At 42.7% G+C, this 21,762-nt stretch overlaps 1 protein-coding gene across 2 annotated transcripts in view; it reads right to left on the bottom strand.

The window, feature by feature from the left end:
- STRBP (spermatid perinuclear RNA binding protein) overlaps positions 1-21,762 on the bottom strand; it is a 161,488-nt gene that overhangs the window by 13,854 nt on the left and 125,872 nt on the right. For both annotated transcript variants that reach the window (XM_062207596.1, XM_062207595.1), the window contains exons 13-17: positions 18,302-18,460; positions 14,626-14,760; positions 14,284-14,424; positions 9,289-9,412; positions 1,787-1,831 (exon numbers count right to left, since the gene is read on the bottom strand). In XM_062207596.1, coding sequence (XP_062063580.1) covers positions 1,787-1,831; positions 9,289-9,412; positions 14,284-14,424; positions 14,626-14,760; positions 18,302-18,460 — 604 coding nt within the window. The remainder of the gene's footprint in view (positions 1-1,786; positions 1,832-9,288; positions 9,413-14,283; positions 14,425-14,625; positions 14,761-18,301; positions 18,461-21,762) is intronic.

Raw genomic sequence — 21,762 nt, 5'->3', positions numbered from 1 at the left:
ATTTAAAAACCAAATCTTTTATGTGAAAAATGGGGGCATCCAATGTCACCAGCTTTGGAAGTCAGTTATATGGCACAGGGAAGAGAGGAGCCTTCTCCCATGGAGGCTCAAAGGCCGCAGGGTGAGAGTAGGATGTTACGGGAGGGAAGGGAGGGACGAGAGAAAAGTAAAAAGACTGAGCGAAAACATGAATGTAACTGAAAGGTCTAGATAGAAAGCTGCTTTAAAAGGGAAATTAAGCTCTAGCAAACCTTTCCTGAAGCATCTGGAGCTTACTCTGTGTCTAAAGGGAAGACACAGACCGAACAACCTGCCCTGGGAGGCAGCTGCTTGGGCACTCACACAGACACAGCACAGTGAGTGGAAATGCACTGTATGTGGGTTGGCTGCCTTCACCTGCTTCCCAGCAAGGATGAGGTGGTCATGCTACCCACAAGCTGGTCAAATGGTAAAAGCAAATGGCCAAACCAAAAGGAGCTAGAGAGTTTGAGTACAGAAAGAAATCTAGGGGAAAGCATATTCTTGGATTAGACCCAATTCCCAAGAACCCCATACTGCTCCAGCTCAGAATGTGGGGACACACTGACCGGCCTGAGCGTGCCAGTGGAGGCGTACAGGTAAAGGATAGAACTCTAGGCTCTGCACTTTGACTTAAAAGAAAAACTACTGCACATGGTCCACCTTGCAATGTCTCCACATCTTTCCAGGATTTAAATTGCCTATCGTACTAATGTTCACATTTGGTCAAATCATTGCTTATTGCTACAGTTATAAAATCAGACGAAGCTTCAGTGTATCAGTGCCTTAACACCCAAACGAGGATGGGAAAGCAGGTGCATGAAGAGAAAAGGCAGAATGTGAAGGTCTGAGGCTCGTGTGGGGACTCATGCCACGAGTAGTACTAACACATGGAGCACCTCTGCCTCCTGTGTGTGCACGCCCAGCCAGGGGGCGGGCTGACAAACAAGCTCTCCCACACATGCACACACACTCTCACTCTCCTCTTCCCTCAATGACAACCACTAGAGATGGCTGATTCTATAACACATAGCACCTAAGTTAGGAAAAATGTCTAAGAGCATATCACTGACTCCAAACCTACTGCCTCCATTGCCACATAAACCTCATTCAAAAGTTATCCAAAGGGCCACTAGGCTTCATTATGCATTTGCTTTTATTTTTCATTTTTAGGGAGAGGAAAGACAGATCTACAATTTTCTAGCATGTACTACTGACTTTCTGCAGTAAACGCTTGAGTAACTGCTGATGAATCCCCTAACACCTCCTCTCCAGAACCAAAACACCCATTTACTTCACCCCCAAGCAAACTTTATGGAAAGGGGTGACAGCTTCAAATTTGAAGTGAGCACTCCCTATTCTTGATCCCAGTCACTCACAGTTCATACAACTGCAAACTCGAAACTTAACTGCAGCACTGTCTGGAAGGCAGCCACGCTAGAAACTGAGTATGGCCCTTCAGTAGCCTTTGAATGGAGTATAAGTTGGCTGTAAGAAGAACTACTTAAAATATTTTATCTCAGTATGGTCAGAAACAGGCAATTAGAACAAGCAGTCCTTCAATCAGGCAAAGCAGAGAGAAGAGCAACTCCAACCAAACCAAGAACCACAAGGTTGTGGCATTTTCAAAGGGAATTTAAGTTGGGTCACTACGATGATTAGGTCTGAGATCCTCCAGTTTATTTACAGAAACCCTAAGTACAAACTGTGCTTTGGAATGCTGTGAAAGAGTTGCTAAGAGGAGAAATCAGTAAGACAGTGTACATACCATAGGCGGGGGCAGCTGTGCTGTAACCATATGGCGTCCCATAGCCTAATGCAAAGAAGAAGACAGCAGGTCAGTCCAGGACCACGGGCACCTGGCATTGGCCCAGTTCTCCAGCAGCACCTAGCCTGGGCCCTGAGGATCTTCTTCAAGATGCTGGATGAATGAGAACCATGCCTAGTGAGTCCCACCGAGCCACGCTCTCTCGTGCCTGCACAGATTCTCGGCACGGCTTTCAAGATTCTTCTTGATCTACCAGGATATCCTATGTGTCTCATTCACTTCACTTCCACGCTGTACTTATTCTTTGTCTGTGGTCCCCATTAGAGTAGCAGAGACCAAATTTATTCATCTTTGAACCATATGAACCTAGCAGAACATACAGCACATAGTAACCACTCACTAGATAGAATTTGTCAAAAAAAAAAAAAACTAAGACCCACTCATATTACCAATTTCTGAAAGTTGGAAAGCAGTACTTTCTACATCTCTATTTTAGAAAGCAGTGACAGAACACATAAACAGGACTTCAAATGCCTTGAAGAGGTCACACAGGTCAGGTTGTGAGCCTAGGGGCAAGGTCCATGATTTGATGATACCTGATTTCTTGGCCCAGCATAGGATCTTCCTAGTAAATGTTGAACTTGACATTAGCATCTGCTGCCAATGAAAAAGGCTCACAACAAAAAGAGACGATTTTGAGCTATTAAGTTCTGGCACTAATGTCTTGTCTTTCCTCAAACAGAGTAATAATTTCAGAGTTGCCATTTCTCAATCGCAAAGTGGGAAACCTCCTAAGCTACTTTTTAGTGTTGTTGCAGGAATCAGAAATACTATGTTCATAAAAGCTGCAATCTTTAATCTTTCAGTAAAACAACTTTAACACATGAAAATACACAATCAATTGGGTAAATTTAGAAGAATTTGCTGACTAAAATAAAAAGCAAAAGGGGCCAGCATTGTAGCACACTGCTTGGGTAAGCTGCTGCCTGAAATGCTGGCATCCATATGGGCACCAGTTTGCGTCCCATCAGCTCCACTTCCAATCCAGCTGCCTGCTGATCACCTGAGAAAGCAGCAAAACATGGCCCAAGTGCTTGGGCCCCTGCCACCTATGTGGGAGACCCAGAAAAAGTCTCTGGCTTTTGGCGGAGGCCTGGCCCAGTCCTTGCCATTGTATCCATTTGAGAAGTGAATCAACAGACAAAAGATCTCTCTGCAACTCTGCCTTTCAAATAATTAAATAAATCTTTACAAATAAAATAATAAAAAGCAAGAGGAGGTGGCAGGTTTTGGTGCAGCCTTAAGATACCCACATCCCGTACTGGAATGCCTGAATTCCAGTCACAGCTCCATGCTCCAACTTCTTGCTAATGAACACCTGGGTAGGCAGCACGTGTTGACCCAAGTAACCCGGGTCTTGCTACCCACAAGTAAACCTGGAATTGGATGCATCCCAGGCTTCTGGGGTTAAAGGTATTTGGGGAGTGAAGCAGTGGATGGAACATCTCACTTTGTCTCTTTCTCTCTCAGCCATTCACATAAGACCAAAAATAAATAAAATCTTTTTTTTTTTTTTTTTTTTAATTTTTTGACAGGCAGAGTGGACAGCGAGAGAGAGAGACAGAGAGGAAGGTCTTCCTTTTTCCGTTGGTTCACCCTCCAATGGCTGCTGCGGTCGGCGCACCGCATTGATCCAAAGCCTGGACCCAGGTGCTTCTCCTGGTCTCCCATGAGGGTGCAGAGCCCAAGGATTTGGGCCATCCTCCACTGCACTCCCAGGCCATAGCAGAGAGCTGGACAGGAAGAGGAGTGACCGGGACTAGAACCCGGTGTGCTGGCGCCGCAGGTGGAGGATTAGCCTATTGAGCAGCGGCGCCGGCCTAAAATTTCTTAAAATAGTAATATGAAAGAGAAAAAGAGAGGTAGTCATTATGATGCAGTAGGCAAAGCTGGCACTTGAGATGCCGGCATCCCATATCAAACTGCCTAGAATCAATTCTGATCCAGCTTCCTATTAATGCACCTGGGAGGCAGCAGATGATGGAATGAGTACTTGGGTCCTTGTCATCCAGCTAAGAGATCTGGATGGAATTTCTGGCTCCTTGCCTTGGTCGGGCCCAGCCCTAACTATTGTGGACATTTGAGGAGTCAGACAGCAAATGAAAGATCTCCCTCCCTCTCCCTCTGTCATTCTGTTTTCAAGTAAATAAAGTAAAAGAAAAGAAATAAAAGAATATAAAATCTACATGGCTTTTTGACATCAAAACAAATCAAGACTTTTCATATTACAACTCTTTTTTTTAAAATGAGGGCAAATGATACGAAGGGACAGGAAGTTGCATTATGATTATTTTAGAGATGTATTTATTTACATGAAAGGCAGAGCTACACAGAGAGAAGCAGAGAAAGAGAGAGCGATCTTCCATCTGCTGGTTTGCTCCCCAAATGGCTACAACAGCCAGGGCTAAGCCAGGACGAAGCCAGGAGCCATGACCTTCATCCAGGTCTCCCACGAGGGTGCAGGGGCCCAAGATATTGGGCCATCTGCTGTTACTTTCCCAGGTGCATTATCAAGGAACTGGATCAGAAGTGGAGCAGTCTGGACTCAAACCAATGCCCATATGGGATGCTGTTCCTGCAGATGGCAGCTTAACCAGCTATACAACAGCACCGGCCCCAGTAACTCCTTTTTCTAAAACCAATTCTGCTGTTCAAACTTTTTCCCTCTATATGACCAACTGCAACTCACCCTCGAGATCAAGACCAAATATCACCTCCTCCATTGTCTCCCAAGCCTGCTGGTCACTTCTTTGCCCACCCCTTGTTGTAGCTTACATCACACTACACTGTGTTTCCTGACAAATCAGCTTCTCCTTCATCTGATTCCAGGTATTCCCTGGGGAAGCGGCTAGGTCTTAGTCATTTGTGAATGCCCAGGTAATTAATCTCCTGCCTGAAACAAAGCACTCAAATGTATGCTGATGAAGTGTTTTTAGAGACCAAACAATTCCAGGGCTTGAAAATTGTTTACTTTTTCTCAATACAGAACTGTAAGTAGTACAACTCAGTACTCACTAAATTACACATTTCAAGAGGACAGAAAGCAGCTGAATTAAGCAGTAGGAACAGGTGGTGATAGTAGAAGCCAAAGGACAAAGTAGCCCTTTGAATATCACTACAATTCCAAGGATTTTACCAAAACCTTCTTAAGGAGAGATGAAACAAGGCCAGCGCTGTGGCACAGCAGGATAAGCTACCACCTGTGACGTGACGTGACATCTCATAACAGGGCAGCAGTTTAAGTCCCAGCTGCACTGCTTCCAATCCAGCTCCTGGCTAATGCACCTGGGAAAGCAGTGGAAGATGGCCCAAATTCTTGGGCCCCTGCCACCCTCTCGGGAGACCTCACTGACGTTCTAGGCCCTGGCTTCAGCCTTGCTCAGCTGTGACCATTGCAGCAATCTGGAGAGTAAACCAGCAGGTAAACGATCTTTCTGTGTGTCTGTCACTCTGCTTTTCAAATAAGCAATATATATTTCAAAAAAGAGAGATGAAACTACAACTACTAAGCTTGTCACTGACCAGGCCATTGGGATTTTAATCTTGACTTCACCTTTTACTAACTTAATGTCTGAAAGGAACCTGTTGGGGCTGACATTATGATGCAGAGGGTTAAACTGCTGCTTGCGATGCCCTCTTCCCCACATCAGAGCAGTGGTATGAATCCCAGCTGTTCCATCCAGTGCCTTGCTAATGCACCTGGGAAAGCAATGGAAGATGGCCCAAGTGCTTGGGGCCCGGCCAGCCATGTGGAAAGAGTTCCTGACTCCTGCCTTGCAGTCATTTGGTAAGTGAACTACTAGATGGAAGAGTTCTTTCTTTCCATTCCTCTCTGTCACTCTGCCTTTCAAATAAAATAAATCTTAAAATTTAAAAAAAAAAAAAAACCCACCTACTATTTTACCTCTCTGAGTCTCAATGCCCTATGCAGTAACTAAATTCACAGAGGAAATTCAATTAAATAAGATATATAAAAACCTGCAACAGTCACGGCTCTACAAAATCTACTCTGAAAATGAAATATTCGTAATCCAAACTGACTTCAAGTGAACCTTCTCCAGGCCATAATAAAGGAACTCCTTTATCATTTTTTAAAAAAAATTTATTTATGTATTTCTTTTGAGAAACAGATACAGAGAAACCTCCTATCTACTGATTCGCTCCTCAAATATTCACAACAGCTGGAGCTAAGAAATCTCTGAGTCTTCCTCATGGGCAACAGAAACCTGACTATTTGAGCCATCACCAACTCATCACCCTTCTAGGGTGTGCGTAAGCAGGAAACCAGATCAGGTGTGGAGCAGGATCTGGACCCAGGCATTCTGATATGAGATCCAGGTATCTTAACAACTGTGCCAAATGCCTGCCCAAACTTCCATTTTAAAAGTTTCAGGGGGCCAGCATTGTGGTATAGCAGTAAAGCCACCGCCTGCAACGTCAGCATCCCATAAGGGCACTGGTTCTGGTCCCAGCTGCTCCACTTTCCTACTAATGTGCCCAAAGGCTGCAGAGTATGGTCCAAGTCCTTGGGCCCCTGCACTGACTTTGGAGAACCAAGGAAGCTCCTGTCTCCTGGCTTTGGTTTGGCCAAGCCCAGGCTATTGTACCCACTTGGAGAGTGACCTGGCAGATGGAAGATTTTCTCTCTTTTCTCTCTCTCTCTCTCTCTGTAGCTATGCCTTTCAACTAATTAATTAATTAATGAAAAGCTTCAGGAGACAAGCCTTTCAGAGAGATCAATGCCATAACCTGAGAAACTTACAGAGCAAAGAACCTGGCAACTGACAGACACAGATAATTCCTGTCATGACCACTTCACGGAGCCACAGCTGCCTCTGTCACTCTACCAGGAGGCCAAGGGCCCAAGACCACAGCAATAACAGAATAAGAGACTAATTCCCAGTGAACAATCGTCAACGACAAGAAAGGTTCTTCTCAGTAACTTACTTATCATTGTTTAACAAGAGCTTTGCCCTTTTTATCTGTATTGAGGGGCAGAGGGAGAATGCTCTCACCCTTGCTGGATCACTCACTAAAACTAAATGCTGCAGTGGGCTGGGGTTAGGTCAAGCTCAGAGCCAAGAGCCAGGAATGCAACCCAACCACTTCAGCCATGTCTTGCTGCACTGGCGAGAAGCTTAAGTCACAAGCCGGAACCAGGAATAGAACCCAGGCACTCGGATGTGGGATGCAGGCTAGGCTACTAATACCTGCTCCCATTTTGCCCTCTCAATAATGCACTGAATGAGGTGAAAAAATAATTTCAATGGAAAGCACAGAAGAGTGTCTCCATTTTGCATACATAAACTGTAAAACTATCAAAGCTCATGACCTTTCACTGCCCTCCCACCACCCCAAGGCTCATCTCTCAGTGTGCCCTTTCTCACTAAATACCAGTCATCCCACTCAGTTCCTCTAACTCAAACTCTTAGGTGACATCCTTGAATCATCAGTCTTTTTCATCCTATATATTCAGCCCATCAGTGCTGCTTCCTAAATATTCTTTCCAGCTCCTCAGTTTTTGCCTACCATGTCCTAGGGAAGCCTCCACTGCCCTCGGCCCGGGTAACCAGAGTAGCTAACTGGTCCTGCTATCACACTGCTGACCCTGCACCTGTTCTCTACACTATGCAAACAGTAATCTTTACAAATAAAGTGATCTTGTCACTCTGCTTTAGAACCCTTTAGGACTTCCCACTGCATTTAGGATCCTAAGACCCAAATCCAAACCACAACCTCTAGGACTGTAACAAAACCATCACACTTTCATTTAAAAAAAAAAAAAAAAAAAAGATTTGTTTATTTTGAAAGGCAGAGTGAGAGAAAGAGATGGAGAGACAAAGAGACCCTTCTGGTTTACTCCCCAAATGGCCACAGGGGCTTGGGGTTAGTCAGGCTGAAGCCAGAAGCCAGGAACTCCATACTACTCTCCCTCGTGGGTGGCAGGGGCCAAAGCACTGGACTACCTTCTGCTTTCCCAAGCGCATCAGCAAAAAGCTGGATCAGAAGCAGAGCAGCCAAGACTCAAACCACACTCTGATATGGGATGTCAGCATAGTGAGAGATTGCTTAACCCTGCTGTGTCCCATAACACTGGCCCCCATGGACCATCTCACTTTAACTTAGGTCACTCCTCAGCCACTCCCCTCACCTAATACTCTCCATACTCCAGACCACCTGGCTACCTTCTGCTGCTCCTTGTAAGCCAAGTACCCCATCAGCAGCACAGCATCTACACATGCTGTTTTCTCTGTGCAAGTCTCCATCCCAGTCTTCTCTGGGTTAATCGCATCCCTTGCTCCAAGCTGATTTCAAGGGTCATCTCTTCAGGGAGTCCCTAGACTATGGCCTTCTCTCACATGCACTCATCTCAGTTCATGCCTACCTGAGTAATTATTTCTCACCCTATAGATCGTGAGCTGCATGAGAGCAAACCTTATGATGGGAGTGAGCCAAAGCAGGCACAGTGCACAGGGCATCCCTGATCTGCTTCTAGGAGTCTAATTCTACAGCCACATCATTCATAAAACTTCCCAAATGGCCATTCTAATTCTTCCTTAGACAAAAACAGAACCTACATAAACTCTGAGGGATATTAACGTAAAAAAATAATGACTACATAAAACTCAGTCTTCACAACATGAAGTCAAAGTGTTACACTTTCACCACCGGGAAGAACTTGGCTTTGATGAGACAGCTGTACATCTGGTGCTAAAACGACGTGAGGATGAGGACAGAAGGCATCTTCCTCCATCCCCTCCAGCCATGTGGGGAAATGGAAAGAATACAAACTTCAGACATGCAAGCACCTACATTCCAGTCCTTGCTCTGCTACTCAGTAGTTTCTTCTATCTAAGCTAGTTGCCTTTTCTCCCTAAACCTTGATTCTTTACCTGGAACATAATTAGAATGAAACTTCTGTGATGATTAAAAGCAGTTAAGTAAAATCATTTATATAAAATATCTAGGTCATAGTAATCTCTGGATAAATAAGATTTTTTAAACCTTTTTGTCCTTTTTTAGCCTGATGGTCTTAATACCCTGAGTTCAGCAAATGCTAATGATGTCAGACTTTACCTTGATTAATTAACCTCCTATTAGCAGTTTTTCTCTTCTGTTATTTTCAACCTGTCTTCCGTTTCCCCACTAAATACACCCTGTTCAGATATCCAAGCTCCTCAATCAGTAATACATCTTTTTAGATTCTTCACTGCCAAGATACAGTCCCCCAACTAAGCGTTTCTGTTACCTCCCTCCAGAACCGCCAGTCCTCAGATTCCACAAGATAACCTATGACATTGTAGAGTCTCCTCCTGTGAATTTCTGTGTTCACATACCTCATCTTATTTTTCCAGAGATGCTGTATAACCTTGGAAAATGAAGGAAAGATATGCTGGTTTTTGGCCCAGAAAAGGGGGCCAAGCTTACAGATTGTACTATACCTGGAGCTATGTAGCCAGGAGCAGCAGTAGCCCCAACGAAAGCTCCCCTTGTTAGAGCTCCTCTTCCTCTGCCCCGAACAGCTTGGACTGCTGCAGACACAGCGGTATTCACAACACCCTTTGCCTGTGAAACACAGCACATTTCCATTACTAGGAGAAACAAGAACTATCTTCCTTCACATCTTTCACGCACAAACATCATGAGAAACCGTACACCTGCAGGTCAGATAAAGAGCTGTCTGCAAACTCAAACCTTCAGTTTTCCATCTGTAAAGTGAGGATGGTGCTTAACCACAGTCATTCTGCAGAAAATGCTGGACACACACATGAAAGGAAATAACTTGTTTTTACATGAAAGTTTCCCAGAAATACTTCATTTTCTACATAAAATTTCATTAGTCAAATTATATCCATAGTCATTTTAGGCCTGACTAAAATAATCATAGAAATTCAATACTCAGGATTGAACTCATCTACCCAGAGACAGGACACATCCCAGCAACAAGCTACCTAGAATTAGACTTGAACCTGAGGGAGGTTTTTTTTTTAAAAATTTATAACAAGGAGGCTGGCGCTGTGGTGCAGTGGGTTAACGCCTTGGCCTGCAGCTCCGGTTGAAGACCCGGCTGCTCCACTTCCGATCTGGCTCTCTGCTATGGCCTGGGAAAGCAGTAGAAGATGGCCCAAGTCCTTAGGTCCCTGCACCCGCATGGGAGACCCGGAAGAAGCTCACGGCGTCTGGCTTAGGATCTGCGCAGCTCCAGCCGTTGTGGCCAATTAGGGAGTAAACTATCAGATGGAAGAGCTCTTTCTCTCTCTTGCCTCTCCTCTCTCTGTGTAACTCTTTCAAATAAATAAATTTAAAAAAAATAAAAACATTTAAAAAAAATTTTTTTAAAAAACTAAGGCAGGAGGACCTTATCTTTATTATTATTTTTTTTTAAGATGTTTTATTTGAAAGGCAAAGTTACAGAGAGGTAGAGAGGTAGAGAGAGAGAGAGAGAGAGAGAGAGAGAGGTCTTTTTTTTTTTTTGGACAGGCAGAGTGGATAGTGAGGGAGAGACAGAGACAGAGAGAAAAGTCTTCCTTTTTGCCGTTGGTTCACCCTCCAATGGCCACTGCGGCCAGCGCATCTCGCTGATCCGAAGCCAGGAGCCAGGTGCTTCTCCTGGTCTCCCATGCGGGTGCAGGGCCCAAGCACTTGGGCCATCCTCCACTGCCTCCCCGGGCCACAGCAGAGCTGGCCTGGAAGAGGGGCAACCAGGATAGAATCCGGCGCCCAAACCGGGACTAGAACCTGGTGTGCCGGCACCGCAAGGCGGAGGATTAGCCTGTTAAGCCACAGCACCAGCCAGGAGGACCTTATCTTTATAAGATGCCAGTTACTGATCTAAACACCTGTGTCCTCAGGTGGGCCATGCAGTTTCCTTGAGCTGTTTCTTTGGCCGTGTGTGCTGGCTTTGAGTGTGTGTTCAATCATTTAGCAAATATTTTTTAAGACCATTCTTGCTCTAAAATGTCACTAGACTCCAGTGAAGTCACAAAACCTTTCACCATGGGAATCCCCAAATAACTGTAAAATGAGGATAAAAATATCCACATTCTGTTTTCCTTACTTTAGAGTAGACAGAGCAACTGAGAGAATAGACATAAAAACACTTAAAAGCAGATTATGTTGAGGCCGGAGTGATGACAAAGCAGGTAAAGCCACTGCTGTCAACACCAGCATCCCATACGGGCACCAGCTTGAGTTCTGGCTCCCCATTTCTGACCCAGCTCCCTGCTAATACACCTGAGAAATTTCAGCAGAGGATGACCCAAGTGCTTGGGCCCTTGCCCCAACGAGAGAAACCTGGAAGAAGCTCCTGGCTCCTGGCTTTGGCCTGGTCCAGCTCCGGCCATTTGGACCAGCAGATGGAAGACACCTCTCTCTCTTTCTCTCTCTCTCTCTCTCCCTCTATAATACTGCCTTTCAAATAAACAGAAATAAATCTTAAAGAAAGAAATTATGTTGTGTGCACAGACCCCTTTCTCATACTGAAAATGGCTAAAGTTCAAAACGTATCTAGCTTCAAATTTTATACTCTTACATATACACATTCAACTAAAACTCAAGCTAGAAACTGAAGATACCCTACTTTAAGCCAGGTGGAAGCAAAGCAGTGCACCGAGAGAGAGAGGCAGCCGCGCCAGGGCAGCCGAGCACGCCGGAGGAGAAATGGCTCCGCTACTTCTCCCCCGCAGCCCCTGCCCCTGCTACGCTAGGCAAAGGGCAGTTTCCAGGGTGAATGCACCACACACAGGGACGTTTTTCTTTCTGCCTAAAATAAAACTCAAAACATCCAAAATACACTCTCAGCTGTCAAGCACATTGAACACATTTTTACAGCTTCTAGTTTTAAAAAAAACCTCTCAAATGAGTGAACTTTGTGTAGACATCTTTGTTTTTTTAAAAAGAACTTAGCTCAAAAGTAGTCAGGGAGCAGCAATCTGGTGGCGGCAGCAGAGTGATTCTGTGCAAGTTTTGCTTACGTCTACTGGAAACAAACTCAACTATCTAAAACATTAGCTGCACAGAGGCTTTGAAACACTAACGTTAACTGAACAAATAAGAGAGCCATAGTCAAAACAAAAAACAAATTTAACAGTTACCTTTCTACTAATTTAGAACATATTTTGCCCTATACTAACTGAATTCAAAAAAAGAAAATCTACTTATTCTGTCCATGTGTAACATTGCAATTTAAAAGCTTTATTTTTATTTCATCTCAGTAAAAATGATTTTCCTTGTAGTATTCTGAATTCCAGAATTTAGGCAGTGTTGACTATAGTAAATCTAAGTTTAAATGAATACAAAACGAATTTCTAGATCAATATATATACACTAGCAGAACACTTTGGAATAATAACCTAGTTTGAAAGAGAATCCCTAAAATCAAATGGCTGTGTTATTCCGGGCAAGTATCTTAATACCCTCAATCTAATAAGATCAGTTCTATCCTCCTACAATGGACTTATGTAAAGTAACCTAAATACAATGTTTACCACAGAATCTTAAATAATGCATGATTCTATTAGTCAAAGCATTTTTAATTATTTGTTTCTATCACACAACATACAAGGGTTCTTCAAAGATTCATAGAGAAATGGAACCAGAAGATAGAAGTTCAGGTGGAAGTTCAACATAGTTGGGTAAGGCATGGGTTAGGACATCCACATCCCACATCAAGTGCCAGGGTTCAACTGCAGGCTCCAGCTTCTCAAGCCAGTTTCCAGATAACACAGACCCTAGCGGGCAGCAGTGACTCAAGTAGTTGGGTTCCTGTCACCCATGTGAGAAACCTGGATGGAGGTGGCAGTTTCTAGGTTCAGCCGGCCATTCTGGGCATTTGGGGATTAAACCAGAGGATGGGGAGCCCTCTGTTGTTCTCAATCTGCCCCATTTCCAAAATAAATAAATATATAAAATAAGTGGTCCCAAGCCCCTCTAGGAATGCTCTTTTCTACCCCCTCACCCCCAAAAACGAATCCATGCGTAACTTTCTCATAAGTTGGATTTTCCATGAGCTTTTTGAAGATCCTTCCATGCACAGATTTCAAAAAAAGTTTTGCCTCAAAGCAAACACAGCTTTTAATTTCATGTTCCGTGAACTTTCTGAAGTACCCTCATATTCAGACATTATTACATAAGGCAGAGAATCTATCTTATATTTAGTTATGTCTTATATCTTATATTTAGTTATTTCTCCCTCATAAAAATGTACATGCTATATGTCTACAAAGTATTTTTTTTAATTTATTTATTTATTTGAAAGGCAGAGAGAGAGAGAGAGAGAGAGAGAGAGAGAAATGAATAAGAATCTTCTATACACTAGTTCACTCCCCAAATGGCCACAACAGCTAGGGCCAGGCCAGGCTAAAGAGAGCAGCTAGGAACTCCATCCAGGTCTCTCACATGGTTGGCAAGAAATCAAGTACTTGGGCCATCATCTGCTGCTTCCCAGGTGCATTAGAAGGGAGCTGGGTTGGAAGCGAGTGCATGGGACTTACACCAACACTCAGATGCAGGTGCACCAATTGACAGTTTAATCTGTTGTGCCATAATACCAACCCCAAGAAAATACTTTTTGAATGCATAAGGGAATAGATGGAAGAATGTCAAATGCAAAAACACATTGAGGAGGCCATCCTTTCTGAATACTTACTAAGATCCTATGGGCCTCAGTGGTACTGACACTCCCAATGCCATTAATGAAAATACACACAGTGTCAGGTTCTGTGTTGTCCACAAAAGAAAAACCAAAATAAACAATGCAAAAGGACAAAAGTGGGAGGGATCAGAACATCAACAGCCTCTGACAAGAGAAGTCCCGAGTGCTGCTGGCAGCTTCCCTAAACTGAACAAATGCATGTACACCTGGTTAAAGAGCGAATCACTTAATGCTCCAGCTCACTAAGAATAATCTCAATCTTCCAAGCAATACTAATTCACCTCTTTTTCATAAGTCACGTACAGTATGTCTAGAAAGAGCAAAGAACACAGAAATCTGATCAGAGTTAGACTATTCATGACCTAACCTAAAGAAAAAGTTGCCTAATCCAAGTTAAAAGAAGCAACTTCAGAAAAAGCTAAATAGCAAATTTACTTTCTGTGACACTTTTAAAGCATAACTCAGGGGCCACTGCTGTGGCATATGGGAGCTGGCTCCCGTCCCAGCTGCTCCTCTTCCAATCTAGCTCTCTGCTATGGCCTGGGAAAGCAGCGGAAGATGGCCCAAGTGCTTGGGCTCCTGCACCCACGTGGGAGATTCAGAAGAAGCTCCTGGCTCCTGGCTTTGGTCTGGGCCAGCCCTAACGGTTGCAGCCATTTGGGGAATGAATCAATGGATAGAAGACCTCTCTCCCTCTCTCCTCTCTCTAAATCTACCTTTTTAAATAAAATAAATCTTAGAAGAAAAAAAAAGATATTTCAAAGGTTTAATGCTTAACGCATACCTGAGGGATAATCTTCTTTTTCTTATTGTTTGCTGCATTAGGTCCAGAAAAGAGTTTCTCCAGGGCAGCGAGAGCTGCACTTGCTTTTGCCACTTTCTTATTTGGACCTGCACCTCTGAACTTCTGTCCATCGACTTCCACCTAAAATTAAGAGGAAGACTCAATTATCCCAGAAAGTGCTTGAATGCAGTTTTAATCTAAATGCATATCATACCCCAGAAAATAACAAAAATAAAATAGTACCAAAGAATTGACTCAGCCTAAAACTTTTTCCACACGTAAATTTAGGATATCTTAGGCCTCTGAGACGAAACAGAAGGCTAGCTGTGTCCAGGCACCCACCTCCATCACAAAGCGCTTGTCGTGGCTTCCACCCGTCTCTGAGATGAGTTCGTACTTGAGACCTCTTCTTTTTTCATTGAGCTCCATGACAGGATTTTTGCCACTTGCTGTGAGGATGGGGCCCTGAGTTCTTACCTAAAAGAAAAAGGGAATTAGAGACTTAATCAAATAAGATTTTAGAATATTAAATTTATTAATACAATTATGTTTAAAAAGAAACTCAAAAATTCTACTTTTGAAACACTTGGGGCAGGGATGAGTCAACTCGCTCCACCGCTGGTGAGGTACCATAAAGGTGTGCGGAGTACATAGCAGCAAACCTACAGTCCCCTGGTCAGCCTGCCCCAGGGCCAACAAACCAGCAAAGGACAAAGCAGCCTCATCCCCCTGGGGCACCTGTGGTATTCATGAGCTAAGAATAATACTTTACATAACTAAGACAATAGAAAATTGGGATTACCATGATGCCTGGGGACTTACTGTTTTTCATATTTAGGGTAAAGAAGAAATAACTCTGAATTTGGGATGGAGGAGGGAACTGTTCATATAAACTATCTCTCTAAATAGATCTAAGCACACATACGGTAAAAACAGTAGGCTACAGAACACGGATTTGAAAATTCAAAGCCAACAATAAAGGCAGTCATTTCTTGCCCTTCAAGAGCTAAAGTATACCGTAAAGGACAGATACAACCACTGCAAAACAGGGGGTCCAGTTTCCACACATACGGATGTATGTTAAAAAAACTCAGTAGAGCCGGCGCCGTGGCTCAACAGGCTAATCCTCCGCCTTGCGGCGCAGGCACACCGGGTTCTAGTCCCAGTCGGGGCACCGATCCTGTCCCGGTTGCCCCTCTTCCAGGCCAGCTCTCTGCTGTGGCCAGGGAGTGCAGTGGAGGATGGCCCAAGTGCTTGGGCCCTGCACCCCATGGGAGACCAGGAGAAGCACCTGGCTCCTGCCATCGGAACAGCACGGTGCGCCGGCCGCAGCGCGCTACCGTGGCGGCCATTGGAGGGTGAACCAACGGCAAAAGGAAGACCTTTCTCTCTGTCTCTCTCTCTCACTGTCCACTCCGCCTGTCCAAAAAAAAAAAAAAAAAAAAAAAAACTCAGTAGAAGGGATCACTAAGGAAATCAGAATAGTTTTCCTGGAAAAGATGTTATAGAGCCTCACCTTAAAAATAAGTATCAGGGATCAGAGCAGTGGGTTAAGCTGCCCCTGCAATGCCAGCATCCTATATGGGTGCTGGTTCATTCCAATCCAGCTCCCTGCTAATGCACCGGAAGATGGCCCAAGTGCCAGGACTCCTGTACCCATGTGGTAAATCTGGATAAAGCTCCCTGGCTGTTGCTACCATTTGGGGAGTGAACGAGCAGATGGAAGAGCTGTCTCGCCCACTCTCTCTCTGTAACTCTACCTTTCAAACAGATAAATAAATCTTTATTAAAAACAAAAGGCTCATTTATTTGAAATGCAAAGTTACAGAGAGAGATTTTTAAAGATTTATTTATTTTATTTGAAAGGCAGAGTTAGAAAGGGAGATCTTCCATCTGCGGGTTCACTCCCAAAATGGCCACATGGATCAGGGTTGGGTCAGACTGAAGGCAGGAGCCTGGAACTTCATCTATAGCCTCCTGTGGGGTGGACATTCCCCACCCCTGAGGGAGTGACAAGAAACTCAGTATGTCTGTGAAAGGCAATGAGGAAAGGAAGCGAGTTGGATTAGGATGTGATTAGAAAACCCTTTGATAGGGCAAAATCATAAAGGACTTTGAAACCCATGCAAGGAGCTCTGACTTCACCATGGATAACACAGAGCCTTGCAAACAGTTTAACCTGGAAAAGGACATGACTGGATTTGTGTTCCAGAAAAAACCATCTAGCAGTGATTGAAAGAACTGACTTGAGGAAGGATATGACTGAAAATAGGGAATAAAAGTAATTCAAGTACGAGTGTGAAGGCTCCTCAAACAAACAGCATTCACAAAACACACACAATACAACAACTATAATTTTAAGAAAGGAAAGACTGAAAAATTCATCATTTTTCGAGGTCAGAGATCATGTCTAATTCCACCACAATGACTGCTGATTTGTTAAGTGGTTAATGCTGCAGAAATAAAATATTCATCAGTTTTTAAACATAAATATAATAAACATTCTTGGGCCTTTTGCAATGAACTTCCTTTCTTGATGACTTCTTATAGTCTACATTTTTAAAATTTCATGGCAAATTTCCAATCTCCTTTTTAAAAAAAGTAGTGAGTAATTTTTGAAACTAGTCTGTAATACCTTCTGGTTTCCAAAGCTGAAATCACTCTTAGAAAAATGAGCTACAACACAAAAATATTTCAAATATAATCAGCTACATCACACAGAAACAAAGTATAGATGTAGCCAGTAGCAAACCACCACACTCTCAGGTGGCTACTGCTGGTACAGCTCACACCTCTCTCTCCCTTCCTAATCCCTTTGTATTTAGTGGTCTGAGCCTAAAAATTAAGGGGCCTTTTTTTTTTCTTTGAGTCACTGCCTGCAAAACAACATGTTGCCCGTGCCTACCATTTGTGACTGAGCAGTGCTCTCCACACCACACATCTGCCTCGCATGGCAGCATATGAAGAGTCAAGCAAGGCTTTCCCAGGCTTCAGCCCCCCAAACACACACACACACACACACGTCCAAACATTCATTTTCACAACTCCAGGTCCTTACATCTTCCATTCCCTTCACCCAGAACACCTTCTTTCCAGCTCTCATCACCCAACAAAACATGCTCACATTGTACTCCCTTTGATTTTACATGATTGTGTATTTCTGACAGTCTCAAATCACTTCCTCCTTTGAAATTCCCATTATTATACTCATTTTGCATCACAGTACTTATCATGTTACATTCTCATTCACTATAAACATGTCTTTTCATGCTTCTAGCCTGGAAGCATGTTCAGGCTCTGGACACAATTTCTATTGCACCCGGCTCTACGGAGCTTACAAAATGAAAGAAAAAAAGGCCGGTTATGTCTTTAATGAATACTTATTCTTACAAATGAGAAAATCTTCAAAACTTTTAAAGCTCTTGCTGTGACTGTAAAGTCTATAGGATGCAGGAAGTAAGGGTTCTGCGACATCCCCTTGGATGGCACCAAGCTCACAGGTCAGAACGTAGGAGTCTGAGGTGCACAGTGGTCAAGATATGCCCTCCCTGGCAGGGTTCAACCAATGCCACCCTCTACCAGCCCTACAGTTTAGTATAAACTTCAAATAACCTCAAATTTCCTCTACTAATCTTTTATATTTTACCCAGCTGTTTTTGTTGATATACTTACACACTGTCATTGTGAAACAACATAAGTAGCTCCCATGTCCAGCAAAAAGGAAATGCCAGTGGAACTAAGGTATACTCATGTGTTGAATTGAAAACATTTTTCACTTAACTCTTTAGGCTTACAACTCTTTAACTTACAATGGAAAACTTCATGAAACATAAATGCCTTCATACAAATATTCATGAAGTAAAGCTGGATTAAAAAAAAGCCAAAATATTAACAGTCTGCCTCTGGAATGTATGATTTGTATATGCTTTTGAATTTGCTCTATTTTTCTACATCTCCCAAATTTTCTACAACGTATAAAATTACTTTTGTTGTAAGAAAAAAAACCATGAGAGCGTACCTCTAAGGTACTGGAGGTTTCAGTTGCAGAATTTCCAGTATTATTGCTTGAGTTTGAAGACACTGTTTCATTTTTACTTTCATTATCTGATTTTTCATCCGAACTCATACATTCAATATCTGCATCAAAGCCTGTTGGGTATCCCATTGCCTGTAATACCTGTGCAAATAACATTAAAACACAGCTTTATTCAAACACCAGTGACCACAGAGGATAGACAAAATATTGAGAAATAACAGTTTCAAGTTCATCACATTTGGATCCATAAAACACCTTGCAGGAAAAGCAAAATGGTGCTAAAATGTACAAATCCTTGGTTACATAAGGGATACCTACCATGGTAGCATCATTAAGAAAATGAGAAGAAATCACCTCAGAGTAATTAGGTTTAAATAAAGCCTGGCAGAAACGCAAACCTGAGGCTGCTCCTAGTTCATTTAACTGAATATGATAGGTAGAGAAAACTGTCAACCTCAACCAGCAGTATGAGGGGAAAGTCAAACAGCACACATTACAGCCATTTGTGGAGTGAACCAGCAGATGGAAAATCTGTCTCTTCCTCCCTTCCTCTCTGCCTTTCTCTTTCTGTCACGCTTTCAAATCAGTAAATTTTACCCAAGGGGGGAAAAAAAAAAAAAAAAACTTCAAAGACTCAGTCCCTAGGTTTATTTAACTTTATACTATGTGATCAATGAACAATTTTTGACTTGTATTTCCATTCCGTTTTATCTCAAGACCTGATTACTATGGCTGCCTCTAGTGTTCAGACTTTTATATTTCCCTTCAACATCTGGGATCCCTCATACTTTCTTGAAATAAAACTTTCAATAGAGCGTATATGTGGGTGTGTGTGCACACATGCTTGCATACACAAAAGCACACACATGTGCCTTTTAATACCTCCTTCCAAGTTATGCTACTTTTTAGATGTTTACAAAATACGTTCACGCTATCAAGCCTCTTTCAATGTAGGTTGACACTGCTTTGTTAATTACTGAGTAAAGTCTTATATCAGAGAACATACTAATAGGTTCCTAAAGATCCCCATATCTGTTTCAGTTTTTAACTATTTTTAGTTGCTGGAGAGTAAAAGCAATACTCTATTTCTTTATAATACCAAATTCGCTTAATAGGTAGCTCAAGAAATTGTTAGAATGGCCACACAGCTAGAAGCCAGACTTCTGAACAATGTCATCTTGTGTAAAAGATTTTTCTTATATAAATGAAGCAGTGTTATTCCAAGGCCAAAAAAAAAAGGCGGCTTAAGTAGAACCCTGTACCAAGAGATCCTGAAATTAATTCATCCAATTCATATGGAGAACTTGGCATTCTCATCATAAATAAATTCCTTTATTTATTTGGGAATACATCCAAGAATCCGTTTTTAACATCTTGAGTTCTAAAAATGCTCATTTAGTACTTTAAGTACATTAGCATCATTTGGTTAGAACTTTATCAATATTTTATAAAGAAAACACCTTTCTCTACTGTCTTGACTCCTGCAAATAAGTTCTCCCTGAGAAATCTCATCTCAGAGATCGCTACCAGCCTGAATAAATACTAACAGGGGCTGCAACTCAACAGACAAGCATCACAAATAAACTTGATTTATTTATTCCAATAAAAATTAAAGATTTGCAACTTTTTCCAACTTCACACAATTAAAATAGTCGAAGGTCAATCGTTTCTCTCCGTGCTTCACTCACATATCAGATTCATTTACTTACTGTGCTTGTTACCACAGCAACAAACTCAAGTACATTTAGAAATAGTTTATATAATTGCCAAGTTATTTCTCAAGGTATGCAGTATCAATCACATATCATAACTAACAAAAAATTTCAAATTAAGTCATTTTTCTACGAACACATGAACGTGCGAGGACTTGCAACAGTCAACAAAACAAGTGAGTGTCCTCAGAGCTCCAGAGCTGACAGACTCGAGACAGGATACCCTGAGCCCCTGTTTTAAGGAGGTCCCATCTTTGGGCCTTGTTCTCAAGAGCCCAGCTGCAACAAGAAGCTAAACTGGTTTAGCCTAATCACCCTCAGTATCTATTTAAATTTCCTCACTCTCTTACACCTCCAGGTGCTGTCTGATCACTCTGGCCTGACTTCAGCACAAATCATGTTAGGTCTATGTAGCCAGAAACCCCCCCCCCCCTTTATCCTGGATGCTTCCTTAGCATTTTTTCATTCACTGATCCCTCTCTGTTCCTGGCTTGTCTGTGTGGTATTCAGAGTTGGCATAGTTCTACAGAGTTCTCTTTTTTTCTATGGCAATAGCTGCAAAGTAAAATCTGTTCAGTTTTGCTTTTCTTTGACAGAACAGAAGTTTGTTTAGGGTCAATATTAAGGGGGCTTGCATTGTAGTGTAACAGGTAAAGCCACCACCTATGACACTCGCATCTCATACGTGCACTGGATCGAGTCCTGACTGCTTCACTTCTGACCCAGCTCCCTGCTAATGTGCCTGGGATAGCAGTATAAGGCTCCTGGCTTCAGCATGGCCCAGCTCCAGCCATTGCAGCCATTTGGGGAGTGAACCAGCAAGATGAAAAACCTCCCTCTCTTTCTCTGCCTTTCAAATCAATCAATCTTTAAAAAAAAAAAAAAAAAAAAAAAAAAAACCTGAAAAGTGATTTTTCAAATGTCTGGCAAACAAAATCAAACCTAAACAAACACAGCAATTAAGCTGAAAAATCACAAAATATTTCATAGGAACAAGGTGGCCAAGAAATCAGCTGTGACCATATCCCTTCCTTCCTGGGAAAAAGCGGAGGTTGCAAAACACTGAGACTGAGAGAGGTAATACCCTCTCAAATATTAGGGGCTGAGAGTCAAAAGAGTACACAAAGCACTCTACACCCCAGCTATATACTAAAAAAAATTTTTAAAAAGGTAATATTCATGGCTTCTCAGAAAATAATTTGATTTCATAAGGTTCTGAAGGGGGCTGGTGTTGTGGCATAATGGGTAAAGCCACCACCTGTAGTGCCAGCAGCCCATATGGTCACCGATTCGAATCCTGGCTGCTCCACTTCCGATCCAGCTCTCTGCCATGACCTGGGAAAGCAGTAAAAGATGACTCAAGTCCTTAGGCCCCTGCACCTGTGTGGGAGACCGGGAACAAGTTCCTGGTTTCGGATTGGCACAGTTTCAGCTGTTTTGGCCATTTGGGAAGTGAACCAACGAATAGAAGACATTTCTCTCTCTTGCTCTCTCACTGCCTCTGTGTCTCTCTAACTCTCCCTTTCAAATAAATAAATAAATCATGAAAAAATGATCCAGCTACCATGCAAAGATAACCATTAAATTAAAAAAAAAAAAAAAAAAAGGTTCTGAAATGACAGCTCCAAAATCCTTTCTAAAGAGCCTTTGGTCCTTTTCCTCTTCTAGCTGATTCTCTTCACAAAATATGGCTAAGGGACGGCTGGGATAAAGAATTGGGCAAGGTGCGGG

Source organism: Lepus europaeus, chromosome 12, assembly GCF_033115175.1.
Source record: "Lepus europaeus isolate LE1 chromosome 12, mLepTim1.pri, whole genome shotgun sequence".
Taxonomy (NCBI): domain Eukaryota; kingdom Metazoa; phylum Chordata; class Mammalia; order Lagomorpha; family Leporidae; genus Lepus; species Lepus europaeus.
This window is presented reverse-complemented; position numbering and strand designations above follow the sequence as displayed.